Source organism: Stegodyphus dumicola, chromosome 6, assembly GCF_044657685.1.
Source record: "Stegodyphus dumicola isolate Sdum_Otavi_A_Nest chromosome 6, ASM4465768v1".
In the NCBI taxonomy this organism is placed as follows: domain Eukaryota; kingdom Metazoa; phylum Arthropoda; class Arachnida; order Araneae; family Eresidae; genus Stegodyphus; species Stegodyphus dumicola.
The window spans coordinates 194,672,632-194,699,324 of record NC_140773.1 but is presented as its reverse complement, the minus strand read 5'-3'; the positions used below and the strand labels follow the sequence as shown (position 1 = coordinate 194,699,324).

Here is a 26,693-nt window from a genome sequence, read left to right as displayed (position 1 = left end):
TTTAGTTAATTTTCTAATGACATATAAACAATAATTTTTTTTATTTGAGACTTATGAATAAAATAACGCAAACTAGAATTCAAAAAATTCTTCAGAATGAAGTTAAATAATACCTAAAAATACATTATTGGTGCACTTTTGGGTTTTATATGTAGTAATATGGAATCCTTATATCTATGTATAGGTATATATATAAACGGAACAAAATATAGAACAAGGTATAAAATATCAAAGAAAAATATCTTTATTATACAAAGTTCATTATCATACTTATGTTTACATAATATCAATATAAATGGTTAGTTAGGTTTCGTAAACATATAATTTATTTTTATATTTTGTATTTTTTGTATTATACATATCTGAAGTTTAATTTTACTTGTTCTCCTTTTGGGTTACGACTTTAATTGAGAAAGAATTGTTAGGGCATTTATAGGAATTACATTATATGCAATCAGTTAAGATCCAACTTTTCCTTTCTTTTAATCATTATATATATTTAAATACTACTTTATAAGCATACGTAAAATATAGCAGTTTTTTAAGCTACTTATTTATATATCTATTGTTTGGTCTGGTTTGTTTGATTATAGCAAAGCATTCGACGGCTATTTGCCTAAAGGTAAGGGTGCCTCGCGGAGAACTTTCTAAGCAAAACTGACTCTTACGCACGTTACACGTGGGGAAAACCACAAAAACGCCAATACAGCCATCCCGTTCACCGGGATTCGAACCCCGGATCGACCTGCCAGAGTTCAACGACTTTACCGCTCAGCCGCTAATAAGACACACACACACATCCACACATATACATTAAATTACATTTACATGTCGTTTATTAAGTATAATTGAATGCAATTTAATCATAAAGAGTTAGAAAATATTCTACGGAATTATTTCACTTCGTAGACTTTTTGTAAGCTTCACCATATTTCTTAAAGAGAATCTCAGTGCCAGTTCCATTTCCAAGCCGTTTATGTACCTTATTTTTTATGCTTTGAATTATATTTAGAGAATTATTTCACCTGGTTATAGCTGAAAATGCAGTTTTTTTATTGAAGAATTTAAGGGTAAGAAGAGAATTATGTCCTTTTCTAATTATTCTTGAAGGATTTAATTTTTTTTAAAAAAAGGGCACATTAATACGGATCACTGAACTAAGGTACTCGATACAGGACAGATTAATCAGCTACTAAATTTTTATTTTCATTGAGTAAAAATCAATTCATCTGCATTCTATAAGAAAGCAGATATTCAAAAAATGTTTTTTCTATTCTCGCAGTCATAGTATTTTTCTTAAATATTCAGCTAATTTATATTCAAATACTTCGATCCATTACAATTAGTAATAAATCAATACAGTAAATAAATAATTAAAATCAATTAAATGGAATTTTAATTGCCATTTTCCCTCTGATAAACCCCTCTTTAGAGTTCAATAACAGTCGATCAGCTTTTGTTGGGGTTCATTTTTCTTTATGGTATGCTTACGTTATATATGTATGTATTATGCATTGCTCATACTCGTCAATTGCAATTTTTAATACCTCTTGGAAAAAAAATCAGTATGGGAATCCAGAAAATGATTCTTAGTGACTCTAAAACTATTATTACTAGGCATTGTCATTGTACAGTGTTTAAAAAAAATCCCATTGCAGGTAGATCCTATGATCATATCCTAGTCTACAATTAAAAGCTGCGAGTCAAAATTAAGGGGGTTGCTCTTAGGAAGCCTTAATTAGAAGTAGTTATAGGAAATGTTAATCAATACTTATTATCTTATGAATTAAACACTTACTCCTTATTTGATCACGTGTATGGCAAACGGATATTCGTCAATCATAAAGAAAAGAAAGGTGAATCAAAATGAGTTATATTCTTGTTTTTCCAACTGCAAAATCATCTTAAGCTACTATCGGATTTAATCTTTAAATTATTCCAATAATAATCAGAACAATGGGGGCCACTATTCTTAACTATAATTTATTAATGCAAATCCTATTTTGGTTTCAAATGCCTTTCATTAATTACATTAATGATATGGATACTTACTAATTATTACTATTACTAAAATAGTTGTAAATACTTTATTACTGATATGTTTATGTACTATTTTATTAAAAAACGTATTTATTAAGAAATTTATTATAATGTATTAATGTTAATTATTTATTTATTAATAAACCAAAAAAGTGCATACTAATATTATTAAGCTGTTTAATAAATACGTAAAAGGGCACTTCAAAACTTTTCGTATCCTATGTAATTTGTCTCCATTCCGGTACCGTGTGCATCCTTGTACGCGTTACTGACAGTGAAAAACAGAGGAGAGCTCCATTCAAGACTTTATTCCTGATCTACTGATACTAAATGAGACCTAAAAACACTTTTCTTTTAAAATATATGTCCCCTTAGGATCCTCGACACAGCCGTTTACTTTCCACTTCCGTAATTAACGTCAGTCTCTTGCTCTTGACCGGATTTGCCAAGCCACCATAAAAGGCAACATATCTTTGCGCCAATTCTATATATTTATTATTAAACAATGAAGAATCTGTATGTATATATGGTTGTTAATCACACTGTGGAAAAATGGTGGCAGCTAAAGCAACCGAAGGACATACCTTCACTCTGTTAAAACTGTTTTCCGAACTGGTCACATAGTAATGAATCTACCCTCTTCAAATTATAACAGAATTACTAATTCAAATGTTAATGGGCTACATATAAATAGAGCTAAAAACAATTATATATCTTAAGTTTATGAGCGCAAATTGTAAAAAGGTATCTCTTACGTCAAATTTTGGGGTTTTAAATTTCTCCAATAGAGGTCCTAAAGTTCGAAATTTTGTGTCTGATTAATATTTCAAATGAACACTCAAATTAAAGATTTCATTTCAAATAAAAGCGATTTAACTCCATAATTTTGAGAATAATTTTAAGAACCATTTTTCCATGTACAGAATTCTGAATGCCTCGCAAAAGATCTTTTGTAACATAAGGAAGTTACTCTTGTCACTTTCTCGATACAGGAAACAAGTAAAAATTCAAATTTCGGATATTTTTACTAAAAGATGCCATATGGCAGTAAAATGCCTTAGTCTCTACACTTATTGATTCGTTTTATAAAATGAAGAGGCTTTCACACAAATCGTTCCAAAAATATTACTTTACAATTTTTTAAATATTTTGTAGTGGACAAGATAGATACTTAAAAACGTTTATCTGGACTTAATTATGTACTTTAACAAGCTCCAAGCTATTTAACTTCAGCAATACTTCAATGAGACAGTCTACTTGATCAATCAAACAGAATGGTTTAAAAAAAAAAAAAAAGAAAAAGAAAAAGAAGAAGAAGAAAGGGAGCAAGAATCCTCAGTGGAAAGACGTTAAACACTTTTTCCTTCTCCCCCCCAAAAAAAGGGGGAGGAGAATTATATTAAATTACAGAATTATTAAATAGAATTCAAAGTTTCGCGTACAATTTTTAGAGTTATTAAACAGGATTCAAAGTTTCGCGTACAATTTTTAGAATTATTAAATAGGATTCAAAGTTTCGCGTACAGTTTTTAAGGGCTAGGCAATGAAACCATATTCTGAAAAGGAACATACGTCAAAAATGTTATGCAACTACTTTAAAACAAATTAAATAAGCAGTGTAAACCATCTGCATTTCAATCTTTTATTTACCTCGAATAAAATGCCCGTTAAACTGACACGAAAACGGTTGATATGCACTTACCCAACGAGGCAGCAAACCGAAACGTATCAAGCAATATAAGATAGTATCGTGCATGTTTCCCAATAGACGTGTGTCGATTATCACACTTTTACATTAGAGATTATGAGAGCTAGATCATTTGAAGGAAACTTGTTGGATTTTGACAGATGTTACATACGGAATGTTTATATTCATTTCACATGTAACTGGCAAGAAATCAAAGTGTCTCGCTTCTGATCCGAGCAGTCATAGAAATAATCAAAACAGAGTCTCAAAACTGTTCCGTTACCATCAACTGGGTACAAAGACATACTGGCGCGACAGGGAATGTGGCTTCAGTGAAAGCATCGAAGGCTGTATCAAACAAAACCTAGCGTCGATTTGGAGCTTCTACTTATACCCGAGATTTGACAAAGAAGACGAGATGAAAAAGAGATAGGAAGGACTGCATACGAATACTTTCCACAGATTTCAAGCAAACGTATTAAAATAAACTATTATACAATTCAAAACATACCAGTCATGGCAAGTTTTCTTCATATTTCAGCCTATTCCTAAGAGGTGATGCGAAGTGCGGCTGTGGCGCACAAGCAGAATCTGCGGATGCACAACACCTTATTTGGCGCTGTCCACTAATTTCTTATGTGACGGCGAAACATCTAGCAAGGCTCACCAAAGCTCTATTAAAATTAGAGCTCTTCTACATTGTTAAGTATGCTTCAGGGCTTTAACAAATGATAAAATTCATCACAGACTAGGAATCTACAATCACAGTCTATAAAAATGTTTAACAGAGCAACTTTACATCTGTTTAAACCAAGGGCAGATTGTAACAAGAGCAACTTTACATCTGTTTAAATCAGAGTTTCTTAAACTGTGGGTCGCGGGACCTAGAGCAGGGGGTCGCCAAAACTTTTAGCAGTTTTGATATTTCTTTAACTTATTATAATAATTTTAAAATTAGCAAATATTTTCACACAATATATCTGAACATAGATAAAAATAAGACAATACAGAAAGAGAAAAAACGAAAACGTTTCGACGCTTCTTTTTATAATATAAACGTTCATTTTACTTGCTTTGCACGTGACGCTGTGATTTCGTCTGTTACTTATTTAAAATTTTCACATTGTTCTATGTCTTAAAATTAGAAATTAAAGTGACGACAAGTGAAAAAATTTATTGTTTCACTCACGCGTCTGTCGGATTTGCGCAAAGCTTATAGGGTCCTACAAAATTTTCGTAAATACTATGGGGTCCTGGGATCGCGAAATAATCTCAGTGATAAAAGGCGGTTGTGACTGAAAAAAGTTTAAGAAGCCTTGGTTTAAATCAAGGATAACACACGTGATATTGTAATATTTGCAACTTATAAATATGTAAACATGTATTTAATATCTATATAATATATACTTGTAAATATCAACAAAGTGCTAAATGGAGATCCCCAGTTGACGAAGTCAACAAATCTTTCAATGAGGAATGTTGCTCAGTCAGACAAGCTCTTTGTCTTTACAGGCTCATGATACTAGTCGTATGACCGGTAATTTTTTTTACATTCTTTTCAGCAACATGTTTCTAAATTATAATAACTCCCTCGCAGTGTTAACTGAACGAGGTTGGACTATCAAAAATTAACTAGTTAATTCACATGTAACGGATTCATTTATAAGAGACAGAAGAGTATAACCAACATGTGGAGTCTGCACACTGGTTTTTGCAGCAAGACTTTCCAGTGTGGGTTGTCATAACTGAAGTTGCTTTCTCATGGAAAGTTGGTTTTAATGTTCACAATATAATAGGGGGACTGGAAAGTAATGTCGCTTTCTTACATTAAATTCAAACAAAAACATTTTTAACAAGCTTTTATTTTTAATCAATAATATAATTACACTCGTTATCAACAACCTTTTGTCATCTAGTGTGCAGATTTTCCATCCCGGACCGATAAAAATCAATGAGTTTTTGAGTAAAATATCTCGAGAGGACATTTTGGACATCATCCAAATTTTCAAACTTTTTGCCACTAAGAAATTGTTGTAGGGATCCGAATAAATGGAGATGCAATGCTGCGATATCGGCCGAGTATGGTGGGTGAGTATGGCAGTACCTCCAACCTCAATTCTTTAATTTTTTCCAGTGCTCGTCTTGCACAGTGCGGTCTTGCATTGTCGTGTTGCAGAATGACGCCTTTTCTATTGACAATTGATATTTTTCGATTAAATATTGGTTCACTAGATCTAATTGTTCACAATAAAGGTCTACATTAACAGTTTTTCCAGGTTTCAGCAATTCAAACTGAACAAATCCGCGAATACTCCATCAAACAACCAGAAGCGCCTTTTCGGGATGTAAACCCTTTATAACCCCTATTAAAACTGCCTTTTGAGTTTTGGATTATCATATAGGACTTATTTTTTTTTGTCTCCACTAATCAAACGATCAAAAAACGGTTCTGTATGGTGCCGTTGAAGCAATACGTTGCATGTGATGGATAGGTTGGCTTTGTTCTTTTCGGACAGATTATGGAGGACTCAAACACCTGCTTTGCTTATTTTCCCATTCTGCTTTAAATGTTCTTAGATGGTCGACCAAGGTTGGTTAAGAGTGTTTGACATGGATTTGCTTCCACTTCTGCCCTTAGTATGTTATTGTCGACATGCGCAGAAACGACATTACTTTCCGGTCCCCCTATTACATATGTAGGAGTATGAAGATCTAAAAACTATTGGGTTGGCAAGAAAGTAATTTCGGGTTTTTAGTATGAAATAAAACTCAATTTTTTCTATGCAAAAAAATTAACTTTAATCACTCAGCCATTTTATTCGATGGCCTTTGCCATCTTTCTGGTAACTTCATGATCCCTTGCTTACAGAATTTCCGGTCTTTATCGGTAAAACACTCGAACAAATGCGATGTGTCTCGTAGTTATTACTGAATTTTTCGCAGTTTAAAAAGTTTCGTAAACTTTGAAATAATGATAATCTGACTGGGCAAGGTGGCGTGTGTGAGGATGCGATATCACTTTCCAACCAAGCTCCAATAATTTTCGTGCGCGCTGTTAAAAATGTGTGAGGCCTCGCAATGCCATGATGGAAGGACTCCTTTGCGATTTGCCAACTTTGACCATTTTTCTTGATTGCTTCCTGCAATTTCATAAGTTATCGGCAGCAAAGGTGAGTTCATCATTTGGTTTCTTGGAAGCAGCTCAAAATACACTCATGTCCATAAATTAAGGATAATTCGGAGTCACGCGGAAATCGAACTATAAAATAAATATATCACCTGTAAAATCACTACACACATCGTCAAGAATCATATGCAAATTTCAGGAAGTAACCAGATGACACCGATGGTACGTCACAATGACGAGAGTGTAAGAGAGTGATACATAAGGAATACAGGCAAAGAAGTAAAATTGTTCGCATGAGCTTTATAAACACTTCAATGCAATAACCGAATAGTTATGACACAAAGGACGCATTTAGATGATTTTTTAAGTGGGAGAATTATCGGCCGTCTGGAATGTGGGTGTACCCAACTGGAAGGATCAGACGAACTTGGAATTGCCCAGAGTGTCTTCTCCAGGTTTTGGCAACGATTCCAAGATGATGGTAATGTGAGTAGACGTTACAGTACAGGTCGCCCCAGAGTTACAACGCCGAATGACGACCGGTATTTGGCAGTTACTGCCATACTGCCAAATAGGCGGAGCACAGCCTCAGACCTGTCTAGTCAGCTCTCTTCAGCCACTGGTACGAAAATTTCAAGGCAGACAGTGTACAGACGCTTAGGGCAGATTGGTCTATATGCTCGTAGACCTGTCAGATGTGTTCCACTTACTGCAACTCACTGTCGCCTGCGGTTAGCCTGGAGTAGAGAGCATGCATTGTGGACACCGCAACAGTGGGCTTGTGTGACGTTTTCCGACGAGTCCAGGTTTAGCTTGCAGTCTGATTCTCGCCGGACTTTCATATGGAGAGCTCCAGGTACCCGTTACCACCAAGAAAACATCATTGAACGACACCGTTACGGTGGTGCAGGAGTGCTCGTTTGGGGTGGAATTATTCTGGGTTCCAGAACTGACCTGCATGTTCAAAGTGGAACCATGGCAAGCCAAATCTATCGAGACGTCATTCTGGAACAACATGTACGTTTGTTTCGGGGCGCCATGGGCGCACAATTTGTGTTTAAGAATGACAACGCCCGTCCTCACCGTGCAAACATCACAACCGAATACCTTCAATCGGAGGATATCACCCGTATGGACTGGCCAGCATTCTCACCGGACTTGAATCCAGTAGAGCACGTGTGGGACATGCTTGGCCGACGAGTTGCAGCCCGTCAACCTCCTCCTACATGTCTACCGGAACTTCGGAGAGCATTGCTTTTTGAGTGGTGTAATATCCTACAAGATCAGATCGATAATTTGATACTCAGCATGCCTAGGCGCGTTGTACGGACTGTATTGCATCGTCTAGAAGACATACAATGTATTAACAATCATACCAACCATGTAATATTGTTTTTTTTTTTTTTGTAAATAGGTTTTTTTTTTTTTTTTTTTTTTTTGTAATTTGCTCCAGGGAGAAAAAATCGCTAATTTTTTTTAATAATATCAAACATATAGCATCTTTTTTTTTTGCTCTTTACCTTTTGTTTAATAAATAAGCTTTACAAATAAGTCAAATTTGTTTAGCTTCTAACTCTTCCTTTGCCTGATTTTGCATTATCCTTAATTTATGGACATGAGTGTACATTACACCTTTGTAATCCAATCGAATTAACAGCATGATCTTTTTCCGATTCAGTTCAGCTATCAGTATGATTTGTGCTGATCCATCATGCTTGGACCATGATCTTTTCAAGTAGTGCTATTGTAGATGATGAATTTTTCATAACCATTAATAATAACGAAGTAATAATTCATTTCAAAAAGAGTCCATTGCATTACGTTTGAAATGCATATCGCAAATATTGATTCGCTGTGTTAAGTGACTTTTTTTTTTTTTTTCCAATTCATTCGGAACCCAATATCGAGCTTCTTAACGAGTCTAAGACATGTTATGCGATCTTCAGTGGTTGTGTGTGATAAATTTACCATTTTTGCAATCTCTCGCACAGTTATATGATGATTCAATTCAAATATAGCTTTAATTTTGTCATCACCTTCAAAAGCTCGGCCAGAACGATGGTCATCTTAAGTGAAAAATCTCCAGAATGAAATTTTTAAACCAATTCTGACGAATGCGCTCTGTTAAGTAATCACATCATAAGCTTCACATATCGCTTTGTCAGCCTCAGCGCTTCCTTGCCTTTATGAAAACAAAAAATCTGATGGGTACACCACGACTTCCTTATATGGAATATTATATTATACGCAATTTTCCCGCATTTCATTTAAACATATTGAATTTACAGTTAACGAATTTTGAATTAAATCTACTTCGTCGATAGCGCTTAGACCACAATAGAATAAATGTACTCTTTTAAAGTTGACTATATTTATTTACCACAGGATACTTCGGCGCTACGTTCACTTAACATCATTAACATTAATTTTAAAACTCAGAGTGCACAAACATTATATCAACTGAAGAATTACCATAAGTTCTATTCAAATACTATAATAAATGTAAAACGATATATAAAAGAAATTAAACGAAAAAAACTTTTTCGCAAACGATTCAGCGCCGCTTACATAATGCGCATGCGCTACTAATTAATTCAGTTCTCACTTCGCGGCAAGGCAAAAATACATAAAATTCAAAATATTTTTATTAAAATTTTACAGCATTACATTTTAAAATTAAAATTTACTATAGAAAAACATATAACACCAAATACAGTTAAAACGATTAAAAAAATAATTTTTACAATTATAGTTTCTATATAAAAATAAGCTAATAACTTAAATGTTAATTCCACAATGAATCAAGCATAATTTAATTCGCAGTAATAAAAGCAGACGTTACTTCGTTGTTGGAAAGCTTAGTTTCTCTAGATTGGCAACAAATCCACTATTCTGGTAAGTTTTAAATGTAAACAAACATGGACGGCATAGTAATCAGAAATTAGGCTTAGCCTAAATATCAACAATTTAAAAAACTTTTAAATTGTTGATAATTCCACAATTATTGCATGTAGGTTGACTAAAGGCATAAAAACCTTAACCGGAAGATAAGAACAACACAATTCAATCATTTTTAAAGCAAAACATGCACAGTTTACAAATATATAAGAATAAAGAAACTAAGATCACTGAGCCGAGTAACAGGCATATTCACAAAGCCTACAGACAATTTCGCTACGGGCTGCTCTCATTGGAGGAAACATCTGCTTGGCGGTCATATTTGGAATGGCGAGTTATCGCCCTGTAGGCGTGGTAATTAACGCCAAACAAACGGAAACAGCGTTTATTTCATTCAATATTTTTTTAGTTTATAAATGAAAGCTTAGAGGAATTGTGTGGAATATATCTTAAATAACCTAGTGATCTTATTAATAGTTTATTTGTATTTGAATTTAAACTTTTAAAAGTACGTAATTGTTTTACAAGAAAGGTGTTTATATCAAGACAGCATATGCACTTTTTCGTTATTTCACTTAGGAAGAGTCTGTTGTGTAAATTTTCATAGCGCATTAATTTATACAAATAAAGGAATATTAAAAAATTAACCAAATGAAAACATTCAGTAAACATTTAAGGGTATCGGATACCTATTCTTTTTACGAGTAAATATAACTAAAATTATATTTTATTCCGTTATGCGCTATATCTATTAAAACGCTTTTCGAGATCTTGGATCGTAATCTTGCTTACTGGCACCTACTACAAAGAGTACAAACCAGTAAATAAAAAAAAAGAAAAATTAACATTAACAAAAATAGAGAAAATAAAGGCGTTTAATTTTTAACACCGTACCCGAAGGCGAAAAGACAAATTATGACAAAGACATTCAATAAAGTTAAAATAAAATAAATCCGTATAGAGCAGAGTTTATGAAAGCTACGAGCGGGGATAGAACCGGCGACCTAGAAGTCTGAGAATTTTTCTCGCGCTAGTTACCACTGGTCTGCGGTTTCTCCGGTGGGTTATGCCAGTACCTCCTATATACGAAGCCAAGCCTCTAGGGTTGCTTGAACGGTCTGACGTCATCTAAGTCGTCATTCCTACCATCTTCCTCGTGGCAAAGAATGAAAGAATATACTTCGGTGTCGTAGCGTAGTGAACTGACTGTTGTTTGAAAATGTAGTGTGCTCTAATAGAACATTTTTCATTTAAATTACTTTATTTATTTTTTATTATGCCACATAAATGCTGTGTTGCAACATGCAAAGGAAATTATAAGAATGGCCCGAAGGTGGCTGTATTTAGTTTTCCTACGGAAGAACAACTGAGAAAACAATGGATTTGGAACTGCAAACGAAAAGATGGATTCAAGCCTACGAAACATTCAAAGGTAAGCATGCATTTCATTTTTAAATTAGAAAATTTCTGAAAGATTAATTTCATTGAAAGAAACATGACTTGAAAATGCGAAAACAAAAAATTCTCAATGCAAGGGAAATAATTTACTAAAGTTCCATTGCATTCAACCATAGAAAATAAAACGAAGTTTTAATTACTTTCTATACAAGCATAGTTATATATTTATTTACTAGGCAGAAATTTCTCTTATCCCATTATGAATGAGTATTATTAATGAATTCTTTCAGTAATTTATATTTTCTGCGTCGGGATCTTTATAACACGCACATTGATTTGGGATTGATTAATCTTTCAGGAATTTATGTTATACAGAGCTTATACTGAATTTTAAAGTGATTATAAAATGGACCCTTTTCTCAATAACTAGTCAATAGAAAATCCACCAACCTTATAAAGTTCATATTATAACTTTAAGTAGATAAATATAAAATGCTTCAAGTCGTAATTTTAAAGCCGTTAATTTAAAGTTGTTTTAGATATAAGTATTTAACTGTTTGGGTATACTATTTCTTTTGATTTAGATAAGTCTCGTTCCACCTATTTTATTTTTATTTTTTTTTTCTTTTTAAAACTGAATGTATGCAATGCCACTTTATTATATGCTAGGAGCATTTGAGAATGCATTTTGCTCGTAACTCATGTGAACAGGAAATTAATGCTAATTATGCAATGTTCTAAACTTTATTAATTCTAAAATCCTTAAAAAAATTATGAAATATATGTAAAAGAAAACAATCGTATAAATGGACTAGTTTTGACAGTAATTATTTTAATTTCTGGAATAAGTTACAAGTTGTTTAAATTAAACTGTCTTGTTCAAATAATATTGCATAAGATTGTAAGCTTACTAGTTTTCATTACATGTTAGCATAAATCCTAATTAGCCTATTAAATTGTTTCATGCACACACACATCTATAAAAGTACGAGTTTCTTATGCCAATAACACCTACCTTGTTACAGTGGTTCACTTGCTACTGGCAGTAAGTTCTTGTGGGCTTGAAATTTACATTAATTTCTTATCTAAAAACACTTATATAAGGGGTTTTGTTTATTTATACTTGTTGCAGTGGAATATGAAAATGTTTCATCGTATTAATAAGTTATATAACTTAAAATTTTTGAAAAAAGTTAAGAAAATTATATGGAAAATAAACAATCTAGTGAGCCTTCCACAGTAATATAATATCAAACACGATTGATGAATGTGAATATTTCACTCCAAAATTACATAAGAATAGCCTAAAATATTTAATTACTGCAAATAAACTGTTAAATATACAAATTCTTGTTTTTTCTTTGTGTATCATATTTTAGCACTTATACATGTTTTCAATAATTCAAGAAAAATGAATTTTTTTAATGACTAATGATGTTTTATGCTCTTAAATATAAACATTCATAGGCACACAAGTAAATTTGTACTTCTGGTTGTGAACATATCATTTGTAAAAATGTTTAGAAAAAGAGCCAGTAACTTTATATTTGAATGGTACGAATGAATGTGGTTAATCTTATTCTTATCCATCAACTGATGGTTAATCTTATTCTTTTTATAACTGTATTATCACCATTTTGAATGTAATTCCATAACCAAGTGTTGTTTTCAAATAACTGAAGAAAGAAATATTTAGGATGTAGCAATTATATATACATGAGCAATTGTATGTTACCTGAGGATGTATCAATTAAATATTACTTATGTTATATGCATTTGACATATGACAACAAACATGTGCTAATTATTTGCACTTTTCAAAACTTTATGACAGCATCCATGGCTCTTTTTAGCCCAAAAGAGTTAATAGTTTTGTTTTAAGATTTTGCATTATTCACTCTAAATGGCTGCATCACTTTTTTGCGTTGTGCACTTTAAATGGCTATATCTCTTCAAATTGTTACCATCCAAACATTATCGCCCTATATTATTTTTAAAGAAATTAAATGATGAACGTTTTCCACAATGGTAACCCTTCCCTTAAGCAGATAGCTCTTGAGTGCTTTGCCATGATTAAATAAAAATACAATAAAACCCTTATTAGACTGTGCATGTATTTAAAGGATGGCGAATGCTTACGATTTTATAATTGTTTAACCTTTTGATACATGTTTATTTATTTGTTCTTTTTCATATTAAAAGGTGTGTGAACTTCACTTCAAGCAAGAGGATGTTCTGAGGCAAACTGAATTCTTTGATGAGAAAACTGGAAAGAAGATCATTATACCATTGTCATATCCTCGTTTAAAGAATGGTGCAATTCCAAGTCTGTTTCCTGATGGTCCGAGTCATCTTAGTTCCAGTGTTTCATCAAGGGAATCACCAGAGCATAAAAGACTCAAAAGAGAACAAGATGCACTCGAAAAAGCCTTAGCCTGTAGCTTAGCTGAAAAGGAAGAGTATGAACGAAAACAAATGTTTTATAATTTAGATGAACTAAAAATTTGTTTTAATACTGTGAATTTACCAGATAACTGGATAGTTATACACAGGCCTATACATACTATGATTCTTAATATTTCTAATGACAATCATCCAAGAATTCTAAAATCATTATTGATTGATTGTAATTTGAATATATCTGTAGCAATTAGAAATATACCTATTAAATCACTGAAGCAATATGTAATCCCATCAAAAATTAACAACCTTAAAGATCTTTTAAGTATTTTAGAGAAATTAGACCTATTTGCCTCAAATGATTCATCTGAAGACAGTATTCAAAATTATTTACAAATTGTAAATGAATTAATGACAATTTCAAAAGAGAAAATTCCACATAAAAACAATGAAATAAATTTTCTCATTGAGCAACTATCAAACTTGAATTCAGAAAAACAACAATATAGGTATTCTGCAGACTTTCTAATATTTTCCACTTTACTTCACACAATTTCACCACATGCATATAATTTTATTCGAAATTCAGAAAATATTATTATGCCTCATCCACGGACCATTCAGAAAATTTTTTCAGATTTTAATATATATCCAATAAATGAACAATACAACCAAAAGTTCCTAAGCTACATAAAATTTAAATTTCAAGAACTATCAGAAAAAGATCTGCTTGTTATTTTAATGATTGATGAAATTCATCTAAATCAAGCATTTGATTATAAAGGTGGTAATTTGTGTGGAATGGCATATAATTGCAAAAATGCTGCATCTAGTGCATATGTTTTCATGATTCGCAGCCTATTATCTGTTTATAAGGATGTTGTACATATTTTGCCGGTGAAAACACTTAGTGCGGATAATTTGTATATTTATATTAAAAAAATTGTTGTGGGATTAGAAAATATTGGGTTTAAAATTACTGCTATTGTCACTGACAATAATTCGATTAATAAAAAGGCTATGTCTCTGTTTTCCGAACCACCTAAAGTTAGTATTGTTTATCAAAACCCTGTTGACAAATCTAGGCCAATGTTTTTTATTATTGATACAGTGCATATTTTAAAATGCATTAGAAATAACTGGATAAATCAAAAAAATAATAATCAGAGTATGTTTTTCCCAAGTTTTGATGATGCTTCACATATTGAAACTGCATCTTTTTCTTGTATTAAAAAATTACATGAATCTGAAACTGGTAGGTTATTAAAGTATGCTTATGGTCTGACAATAAAAGCTCTATATCCAACTAACTTAGAAAAACAAAGTGTAAAGCTTGCATTGCAGATTTTTAATGATAATGTTGTTGAAGCATTATTTTCTTTTGGGCAGCAGAAAGAAATAATATATTTCCAAGAAACTGGAAACTTTATTAAAATAATAAACACATGGTGGTCAATTGTAAATGTGAAATCTATTTTTAAAGGGGTTCATAAAAATAATGTATTTGAAACACCTTTCACTCTGGCAGAAAATGATGAAAAATATGTTTTTATGAATAACTTTTTGAATTGGCTAGATAGTTGGAAAAATTTGAATTTAACCTCTGGTTGCCTAACCAAAGAAACTCACTTTGCAGTATACCATACAACGTATGCTTTAATTGAGATATCAAGGTATTGTATAAATGAGTTGGGTTTTAAATACCTTTTACTTGGAAAAGTACAAACAGATATGTTAGAGGCTAGATTTGGTAAGTACAGGCAACTGGCTGGAGCTCACCATAATATTTCTATCAGACAGGTTTATGAAATAGAGGGTAAATTAAGACTTCAGAGTACATTACCAACCCTAATAAATTCTTCAAAATTTGGAAATATTCCTCTTCATGTATCTGATTTTAAAGACACTGAAGAACAAACTTTTGATGACACTGATGTACAAACATTCATAGATGAAATAACAGTTGAAGATAGTGATATACACGACATAAAATTGGATGTACCTATTTTGACTTATATAGCTGGATATTGCTGTTATAGTATGCTAAAAAAGTTAAAATGTGATGTATGTAAATCCAATATTACTATTGATAAGGAGTTAGCTTTAGAAAACGATGAAAATATTCATTCATGGATTAAGGTTTTTGATAGAGGTCTTATGTATCCTCATCCTGATATTTTACATGCTGTTATATACAATTTTATTGTTGTTAAGAAACTTATTTCAGATGAATATGAGCAAAAATTTTTATTTTCGGCAAATCCACGAGTTACAGTGTGAAAAATTACTCTAAATTTACTTCATGAAAATTTTTTTTTAGAGTTGAATGACTGTCCTAAACTTCATGACCCTCAAATTATTTTGAAAAACATCATACAAGCATCAACGAATATTTTTCTAAATAATTACTGCAAAAAGTTGAATGATAATCTTTTAAGTAACAATTTAAATAAGCAACGGAAATTGAAAACATTAAAAAAATAATTTATGCATACAGCAGAAATGACATATACTATGTTTATAAGTTAGTAAACTTTATAAAATAAGATAGTGACACTAATCTATTGTTTCTTATTATCTTCAGACTTAATTTGTAATTCATTTTATCTAAATGAATATTTTTTGCAGAATGTAGATAGTATGTTAAATAAAAAAAATAGTGCTTTTTCTATTTGTGTTGTGAAATCTTTACCAACTCTTTCAAAATGCATGCACACACACACACACAAAAAAAAAAAAAAAGCATTTGTAATAGTTAACTAATTATGACAGTAAAGTGCTAAAGTTGTTAAGTCTCTTATATAATATCATTTTGTGCAAAATAGGTGTATTTATTGTAAACTAGAGAAATATTGATTTTTGAAGATAAAATACTTTGCCAATTAATATTACTATTGTTTAGATTTTGAAATCAGTATCTTGCAATTTTTTAATATTATTTTAATTGAAGCAGACATGTTTATTACATTAATTTTACACTGTAAGAAGAAAATAAATACAATTTGTTTTTACCTACAATTCCATATGAGTCATTTTTATAGATATTCATGCATTTTTATGGAGGAAATTCACTGTATTCTTATACAATATTTTCATTGTAATACATGCTAAATTCTGTCAAAACTAAAATAAAATACTTTGGAATTAAAATTTCTAATGATGTGGTTGTACATATACAGGGGAAAACTTATCAAAAATAAATTGAGTAAAAAAATATTTTTAATCCTTCCCAGCTGTAAGGCTTCATGCAGTTATATTAAACTATTTTGATATTAAAAAGACTTAACTGTAATAAAAAATAAGTAGCATCAAGTTACATAAATAAATAGTCATCCCACCCTTTTTCCCACTGTAGTATGCAATGCCATTTCCTATTACTTCCAGTTATAAATTTACTGGTACAAAAAATTCAGGCCAAAAAAAATAAATAAATAAAATCCTTTTTATATGTTTTGCATCCTAATTGTGTTGCTTTCCTTTAATAAAAATCTGAATTATTTTGAAAATTTTAAATCTTACTTTACATCTTAACAATCAGGCTATATTTATTTTCATTTCTAATAGGAAAATACATAAAACTTGTTATTCTTTCAATTCTAAGAATTGAGGACATTTGATCTATTTAGATGTTTTAAAAGTTCCTACTGATTACCCTGATAAAAATTCCAGTAAATACATATATAAACTTCATATTTATCATTTGCTAAAAAATTCTCAAATAAGTTACAATGAAATGCTTTCAGGAACAAAAATTTACAAGTTACAAAAAAAAATTATATGCACATAATTAGACAAAAGGGGTGTTACAAACATTTAACAATAAGAATGAAACATAAGAATTTTGAATTCCTAGCAAGTGTCAAGTTTGTTGAATTTTTACAATTTTTCTTTTTTTTATTATTGGGGAAGATGCAGTTATGTATTCTCAAATAATGATCTAATTTAAAATGCCTAAATATATGAAATGTTTTGCTACCGTATTTTAAAACTACCAATGAATAAATATTGATAGATGCTAAAAAATAGTATTTTTCAAATCATTCTCCAGGTTTCTCATCTGTTAAGAAATTCAGTCCCACACTGAAGTGAAAAAAAAGCGGAAAATGACTAAACAATTATGTGTAAATTTGTATTTATGAGAAACAGAAAATGCCGTTAAAAATTGATTAAAATTAATTTAAGGATTTTTAGTGTTAATCAATTGTAAACTTGCTTAATTATGCGTTATCCTCTTTGTTAAGGAAGAAAATATTTAATAAAATATATATTCTTCAGAAAGCAAACCAGCATCAGCCAGATATTCAGTATATATTTATTACTACTAATCTGAAGTATGTTGAATTAATTTCTTTACTATACTGTTATTATTTTAAGCATAAAAATATATAAGGAAAGTAAGGTTAGGTATTTGAAATTAGAAAATGCAGTCGATGAAATCAAATCGGAATATATATATTTAAAACCAAACGATATAGTAAGCCTTATGCAAGGAAATAAAAACTACTTTTCATTTTCTCTCCTCTTAAAGGAATAACAGCGATAAGTGGTTTCATGTGGCAACCATGCTTTCTGTACATAAGGACGACTTTAGTGACGTAGTGTGCGGCGTGCCGTGGCTTCGTTTATAGGAGGTACTGGTTATGCTCACTTTTTGGTACACGACGCTCAGATACAATTCGTAAAGGCGATGAATCAAAAGTCGCCAAGCACTAGATTCTGTAACCCTACCTCTTTTAACCAATCGGAGCAAAGAGCAGAAGAAACGGTCTGTAGGCTTTGTGAATAAGCGAGTAACAGGGTGGATATAGTAAATACACATATATTTATATACTTTTGGTGCGGCCGATTGCAACCAAAACACGAGGTGCACATCAACATGTTATAGCAGTCCTATATACAAAATTTCAACGTTCTGAGGTTACTTGTTTTTGAGTTATGCGAGATACGTAAGTGCTAATAATAATAAGTTGCATTAATTTTTTGTAGAATAGGATTTTAAATTGAGATAGTTAACTAGCAAAAGTCATTAAAAATTATTTGTTATGAAGTTTTATTGGTAATTTTTCATGAAAAGTATAATATAAAAAAGAATAGAAAAAGAAAGATAAGTAACTGCATAACATTATTTATAAAAAAATTGCTAAGTTAATTATGAGATTATTTTCTTCAATTTTGTTAATCTGAAACTTTTTTAGTGAAAATTATTTCTTGTTTTGTTTAAATTTCTTGTTCTGTTTTTAAAAATTCATTATTTAAAATTATAAAAATTTAGTATTTATTTTATATTAAACATATGCGTAATAAATAAAGTAAAAATTATCATTTTTTCTATCTCGCGCTCGCAAAACATTATGCGAATATCCATTTACAGTTATTAAAGCCCGAAAAACTCATGTCTGCGATGTTATCGTCATGCGATGATTTGTAGGTACTTTATTTTTTACGACGATACTTTCGACGACGATGTTTCAAACTGAGAAGTTTTTGAACCGCTTTATTTTCGATGACGATATTTTGTACCACGATGCTTTAAAACTGCGATATTTTCTCTTTGCTTTCTTTTCTCCCACGATGTTTTGTACACGACGTTTTCACCTTGCGTTGTTTTCTCTGCGACGTTTCATCCGCGATGTTTTCGGTTGTAACCAATGATGCTATCTATTTGTGCAACCCAATATATGCTCTTTCATGTTTTACAACAATGGTTTAAGTTTTTGAAGGCATATCTAAAGACTATTACGACCAGATGGGAGGATCTGTAGGATATGCAAGGTCTCGCTGGAGATGCTCTTTGAATTCCTGAGACTGTTTGCTACTTTCCGGAAGACGTGGTTTTGCTCGAAATGCTATATGAATGAATTCCTCATATTGTTAGATACCATGTACAGTTTTAGAAAGATACGGTTCCCGCATATATCAGAGCTGATGAGTGGTAGCATCTATACAGAATACTATAATAAATTGGCCAGAGAGATATTCCGTTTGTCCACTACCATCAGCCAACAACTTACTCACGGATTTCTTTCTCTCCCTTTAAGATTTTGATTGTGAAATCCCCGTTGAATCTGAAAATGACCCTGCTGCAAAAGTTGTTGATGCAAGTGGCTATATCTGAAACAAGCTTGGCACTTTTGCATATGTGCACTGATCCATGCATTGATGTTGTGTCGGTGGAAGGACCTTTACGGACTTCTATTATTCTAATTATATCGTAAGCAGACAGCAGATAAACATGCTATAACACCTTCATTGTTAGTTCTTTATTTCTCTTTGTTCGTTCAGTTATTACAGTTCCCTAGGTAATTTTTCTAGAAATGGTTGGATATGAAAATTATATTAATATAAATTAAAATATACACACAAATTTTAATTTTCAAGAGCTCTGTGCAACAAATAACTCGTTTACTTTTAAATATTTAGGTGTAAGTGCTTTATGCTAAGATGCTTCACTCTCTTCTTTCAAGTTTAAGGTGCCAAAAATGTTCACCATTTGAAGTTAAAATAAGGTTTTAGAACACTAGGCAAGGATTGCTTATTTTCCTGCACACTTTCTCTGAACAATTTTAACTTATTAATGAAGCTAAAATTTTAGAACACTAGACGAGGATTGCTTATTTTCCTGCACATTTTCTCTGAACAATTTTACCTTATTAATGAACCCAAAATTTTGATTAACAGGATTAAAATATAATTATGATTTATAACATGCAGAAAAGGCAATTGTACTCAAGTATTCAAATACTCTGAAGAAACAAAACGAAGGCCCATTACAGTTAACGAAGAATAAATTTAGTTTATTGTATTTGATAGGGCGCAATTAAGCTGCAACTTAATGAGTTTAGAAAACAAAAGCAGAGTCTCTAAGGAAATAAATAGTTAACCCAGGATGGATACGTTCCAAGAGTAAGTTACACAATTTCTTGTAAATGTCAGATGCTCAACATGTTCCAAATCATCGAAAGAGATCTACACCACTCACTGCTATGAGGACTGAATCAGAGGATTGCGTGTTTCGGAATAATCGGATACGGATGACTGATCTAGAAAATATCCATTAAAACAGAGATGATGAAAACACTGGTCTCCTCTTTCACCTTGAAAGACTCCACAGAGTCAAAATATTCTAGCCACTCCCTCAACTAATCATCCGATTATAGGAATAAACAATTTCTTTGTCTCAGTCCGATCACGTACAGAAAAATAGTTAAAAGATTGCCAAGAATAAAGAAAATGATAAATCCAGATTATTAGGACCGTTCAAGGATGAGAAGACGAAACTTTTCCAACATACGCAAAAGTTCTATTTTCAAGATTTCGTAAAAATATGACTTTTAATTTTACCAGGCATATACTTAAAGCACAGTACAAAAAAAATTAAGCAAATGATAAACATATCGATAAAAAACTACTACAGAAAGTTTTCAGTCGTCGTCTTGATTCACAAAAAAATTTTAAGACCCCAAAATTTTAAAATTTTCCTTCAAATTAGACTACACCTGTAAGAAAATTGAAATATTTTACTCATAAAAACTAGGAAAGGGTCATCGGAAATCGTCCAAAAAACGCTCTGTCCTTATATAATTTTAATAGTAAATCATACAGAGGCATGATATATAATAAATTACTTGCTTTGTTCTTATATTATCAAAAACTGAGCAACAGCGAATTTCCTGTCAACTATGTTCTTTTGTTAACAGCTTGATGAGGTTTGAACATATGCACGTTGGAGATGTCATTACAGATTAGGTTTCTGGAAATCTTCGGAAGGCATGTAATTCTAAAATCCCTCATTCCAGACGAGGCATCCCTACTGTGACGATTCGACTTCAGACTATAAAAGCCCCCAGACGAGGAATTCGAGTGAACGTGCATTGGAACTTAGAAATCAGTGCGCTATATTCAGCGAACTACTGACCGAGTTTCCGATAGGCGCTTTCAGGTCCATCTTAACTTGTAGTTCATTCATTTAGCTCACAACTATCGACGAACCAGTTTGATACGTTTTCCATTTTCTGGAAATATCTTAGATTATAATCAAGATATTCCGAACTGATGTCTTTCGGTAATTGTATGTATATTGCTATTGAAGGATTTAACAGAATAAAATCCTAGTACTGTTGAAGATATGCAAATAATCAACAACCTGTTCGCTGGAAAAATATTAAAATACATGCATAAAAATCAGGTTACGCCTACAAAGAGACACAAAGTCCTAACTAAAATAAAAATAATGGCTGAAAATGTTTCTTGAATCGTTCTTTAAATGTAGTAAACACATGTAGCATTATATCACAGGTTTTCATACTTTAAGATTACAAGTGTTATCTTGTGGGCAATTAAATTAAATTTTACTACTCATAAATGCCACATTTTAACAAAACGTATTAAATAATGTGCAAATGTTAAAAACTAATATTCAAATCAAATATTACCTCTCACTAATTAAAAAAACATTACTGATAAGATTACAAGCATTACTGATTCAGTCTTTTTTTTTGGGGGGGGGAGGAAATGACTGGTTTCTAAAATGTTAGTAGTACGTAATTTCCAAATTTCGATTTTGGTTCCTTGATTTTTTTTTTTTTTATTATTATTTTTTTATTTTAAATGGAAGAGATTACTCGGTGAAATTTGCTTGGGTGGTGGTGAAAAGGATATTTTTATTGCCATCTAATCAGAAAACGTTCAAACGTTACGTTGCTCCAAACGCATACGTTACTTGGGAAAAAAGTCAGGGCAATAACAGTTTTATAAAAACTATTTATCTCATAATTTTAGGTAATTCCCTGCAGTCTGGTACGTCGTGATAATGAAAAATAATTTGGAAGATATTCCTTACAACTTTCAAAAATCAATTTCGCTCCTCTGCAACAATGTGTCAATATAATATCCTTCAAATAATGAAAGGCAATATGTCAATGAGTTACAACTATCATAATATTTGTTTTTCATCAAGCTAAGTTTGATGTAGGAAGTAGTAAAACTAAAAAAAATTGTTAAAATAATAACAGTTCATTTCCGCCCTAATATTCCAATTCAGACAATTTTTTCATAGAACAGTCAGCTAGTGATCGACTACAAACTGCATTTACATCAGCCGAGCTTTAACAAATTAACAAAGCTATTAAAATCAAGGAAAAAAATAAGAAGAAAATCTGGGACAAAATACCGTAATATGCATGATACAAAATTAAATATACTTCCTACTTTCCTAGACACAAACAGTCCTTTCACCATCCGTTTCTTTCTCGACAAAGAACGGTTTGACATATCCAAAAGCTAAAGAAACCTCACTCCCTGACCAGCGTCACGCGTATTTCATCATCATAGCCATTAGAAATATTACAAGGATGACTGGGGATGGGGTGGACGCAAAAGAAGCTTTGTGTTACCTCAATGATTCTTTCATTTTTGCAGTACGGAAAAAACAGCAAAGAATATGTATGTTAAGAAGGAAAGCTTCGCCAAAGAAGGAGGGGCTCCATCAGACGGCAGAGGAAAATATACTCCAAGTTTACTTAACAGGGGCTACCCATCCAGCCTTAATGCTATTTTGCGCTGGCGCAAAGCAGCTGTCGAGCCGGTATCGAAGGTCTCATTTGTCATACTTTGAAGTTCGAATTGATTCTGGAAGACTATGATTAAAAGAATTTATTAGTAATGAAGCTCACTAAAAAAGTCATTAGTTTCTTCGCATTTCAACTTATTTTAGGAGTTCTGCGCACCATAAAAATATTATAAATAGTCGAATTAACGCTTATTAAATTTACTCCCATGGAAAATTCGTTGCGACATTTTTATACTATGGGAATCGCGATGAGAACAAAACAGCAAAGATCAAATGACAGCACGTACTCCAAACACAACAGTTAAACGGAAAATAGTGGACATGGTATTAATAATGGACAAAGGGTAAGTAGCAGTAGATAATAACTGTGCTTCCAAGCAACGGGCAAAGGCTTGGAAATCAGTACAGAATTTGAAACTAAAAGGCTCACAATCAGAGTAAATAAGTCACGTTCTTGTGGAAGGTTAAAAAGGATAAAACTTGTTCATCACATCATCTGCTAGCATCTCTTACCAACAGCTACAGCCAACAGCAACAGCGACGTGCACGCTCGATGCTCAAAAGAACAATAAAACACCACGGCAACATGAAAATCGCACTGAATTCCAAAGTAAGAAGGAAGATAATAAGTATTTTAAATTCAAAACATCGTCGCAAATGGACAGGACCATATTTCGCACGTATTTTTCGAAGACCTTTGAGACAGGGCATTTCGGCCAAGAATAAAAGGGTTCAAAACCTTGACCTCAGGTTTGAATGCATGTGAGGAGGAGAAGGCTCACGAGAACCAGTGGACCGTGCAGGCTGAAGATGTTATCGCATCCTTACGGATGATGATGGACGATTTTGCCGCCATTCCCAAGCCCTCAGACAGCCAAGCTGCTATAGTGTTTTTTTTTTTTTTCCTCGGCAAGGGCACATGCGAACGTCCAAAACAAAGGACGACGTTCGAGTGACACACGAGCAATTTAATTCACATCTGACAATCCTAACAGAGTGAACAACTGCTTAGAAAATACATTCCCCACTCGTACATCAGTAGCTTTAATATGAAGGTAGGAGTAAATCCGCCTATAAATTAATCATAATTACACCGCGTTACGCAGGGATTAAAGAAAACGGAATGAATAAAATCTGTTGGTTATTCTTCAAGTTTAAGCTGTTGTTATTCTTCAAGTTTTTTTTTTTTTTTTTTTTTTTTTTTTTGAGGTGGAGAAGGCTGTAAGTTACAAGATGATGAAGTGAAGGAAGATTGGGGATATTCTGAGGATAGGGGCTGTAAGATGAAGTGGCCCTATCCTCAGAAACGAAACAACGTACTTTGAAATTTAGAAATCAAATTACATAATACATTACTTTGTGAAATAAATATGCATTCTGATAATAATATATTTTGGTTTAAAATATAACATAGTGAACCTTCCTTAAGACTACAGTTCCATTTGAATTGTATCTCCTCTGGACATGATTTCAGAGAGAAGAATACTCAATTCCGATGTCCGTTAATGGTCCGAAATAGCGTTTTTTTCCCCCCAAAGAACTGTCTTACGAAGACAATCGTCATAACAGAGTTCATCGCATTAAAAAAATAATTAATTACACTTTAGGCTTTATTTAGATGCATTAAAAAGCAAAAAAATATTTTTCGGGAAGATTTTAAACTTAAATTTTTATTTTTAGAAAGAGAATTAAATGTAATATGTATATATTATCTCATGTAACACTTTCACCCTTAAATATGTAGGACAAATCAAAAATAGTCTTAATATTAGAATTAAGAACCACAGAGCACATATTAAAAAATTCTCTACTACCAATTTTAACACGCCTAATACAGCAGAATTAGAACATTTTCAAATACATAATTTCAGCAAAATTAATATTCAAATTTTGGACATTATGCTTGAATACAAAGATACATTATTTCAAGAGTCACTCTACATGCTTAAATTCAAAACACTTTACCCATATCGGCTAAATACATTCAACCAAAACATTAAATTCTGAAATTCTAACTTACAACCATTTTAAATTATCCAGTAAAAAAACATTACGAGGGACAAGAGCAAGTAATAAACAGAAAAATAAATTATTTTCTACAATAGATACAGTAAAGTTAAACGATGATATTAATAATTGCTTTCTACCTGAAAATTTCACCAAAAATATAATTACTTTGTTGCATATTTGTAGACACAAATTCTTAACGAAACTTGTAAATTTTGTTCAACAGCAATTTACGGGACCCAATATTATCAAAGATCTTGTTATAGATTTTTGCAATTTTAATTTCTCTACCAAGTACAATAAATATTACTGCACAATCAACTTCTTACATCCGAACTATGACAATATTCAGTTCTACATATTTCGCACGTATTTTTCGAATTTATTTTCAGAAAATTCAGAAATTTCAGAAAATTTTCAGAAAATGTCAACAATTTCCAGCTACTAAAGTACAAATCTCACCAGCTTTCAAGTTTAAAAATCTCTTAGAAAATTGCTAATTAACCACCATGATCTAGCTTCTACAGCCCATTGATACTGCAAAGAACTTCAATATAAAGACTACGTAGACGATTTTCATAAACATATTGTTACTGGAAATTTAATGAAAAAAGGCACAAAATTTCGACCTGTGCTGAAAATTGGCATGTTTTAGATGTTTCGTAAAAAATCTTGACGAGTTCATAGTTAAAACCATTTACAAATTAAATATTCCAAATTCTGCCTTTATGGTTTGGACACATGAAGTGTTAGAAGAAATGAAGCCAAGAATTCAAAGGATAAAATTTAACGGCAATTTAACATGGAATTTTCTCAATCCTCTAATACAAGATTTGATGAAAAAATTCGTAATCACTAAAATTGACAAAGCCACTAATAATTTCAGAATTATTTGAAAAAATTTTTATGTCTCACTAGTTGATACTGAACTGAATAATGCCATTACTATCAATACGCAAGAAAATGTCATAGCAAAAAAAGCTTAAAGCAATTCATAAGAAACTACTAATTACACAACCATTTAACTACTATAGAATAGCAAATCTTTATGCCCTTCCAAAATTCTATAAATCACTACTCAAATATAGATTTATAGCAAATGGTACAAATAATTATAAAAAGAATATAGATTACAAATTTGCAATTAAACTTAAAAAATATGTATTTTAATTCATCAACTAGTTAACAAGCAGCACAACTATTTTTGGATTATTTATAATAACGCTCCAGTTCTCAACAAATTTAAAAGTTTAGAAATCAAGAACATTAACTGCTATGACTTTGAAAACCTTTATACTTCTCTACCATTGGACGAAATTTAAACTAGTTTAATGCAATTCTCACAGCTTTTTCCTGACATGCTAAGCATCCTCTGTATTGAAAGATGGAAAACTTACCTGCAATGTGCATTATTTAATAATTACATTAAATTCAGTAATAAGATTTTTCAGCACGTAAAAGGAATTCCAATGGAAGCGAACAGTTCTACAAAAACATGTAACCTATTTCTTTTTGCTAATGAATATAAATTCCAACTTAGTCTGAATAAGCATGAATTAAACTGAATG

The 26,693-nt window shown here is 31.7% G+C and overlaps 2 protein-coding genes across 3 annotated transcripts in view; one reads left to right on the top strand and one right to left on the bottom strand.

Moving 5' to 3' along the window:
* Positions 1-26,693, bottom strand: part of step (cytohesin steppke) — a 151,200-nt gene that overhangs the window by 85,338 nt on the left and 39,169 nt on the right. The gene's annotated exons all lie outside the window — the stretch shown is intronic.
* Positions 10,980-16,624, top strand: LOC146996924 (uncharacterized). The gene is made up of 2 exons (XM_085819308.1): positions 10,980-11,184; positions 13,353-16,624. Exons 1-2 carry the CDS (start codon positions 11,029-11,031, stop codon positions 15,828-15,830), a joined length of 2,634 nt encoding a protein of 877 aa, XP_085675434.1. The 5' UTR covers positions 10,980-11,028; the 3' UTR covers positions 15,831-16,624.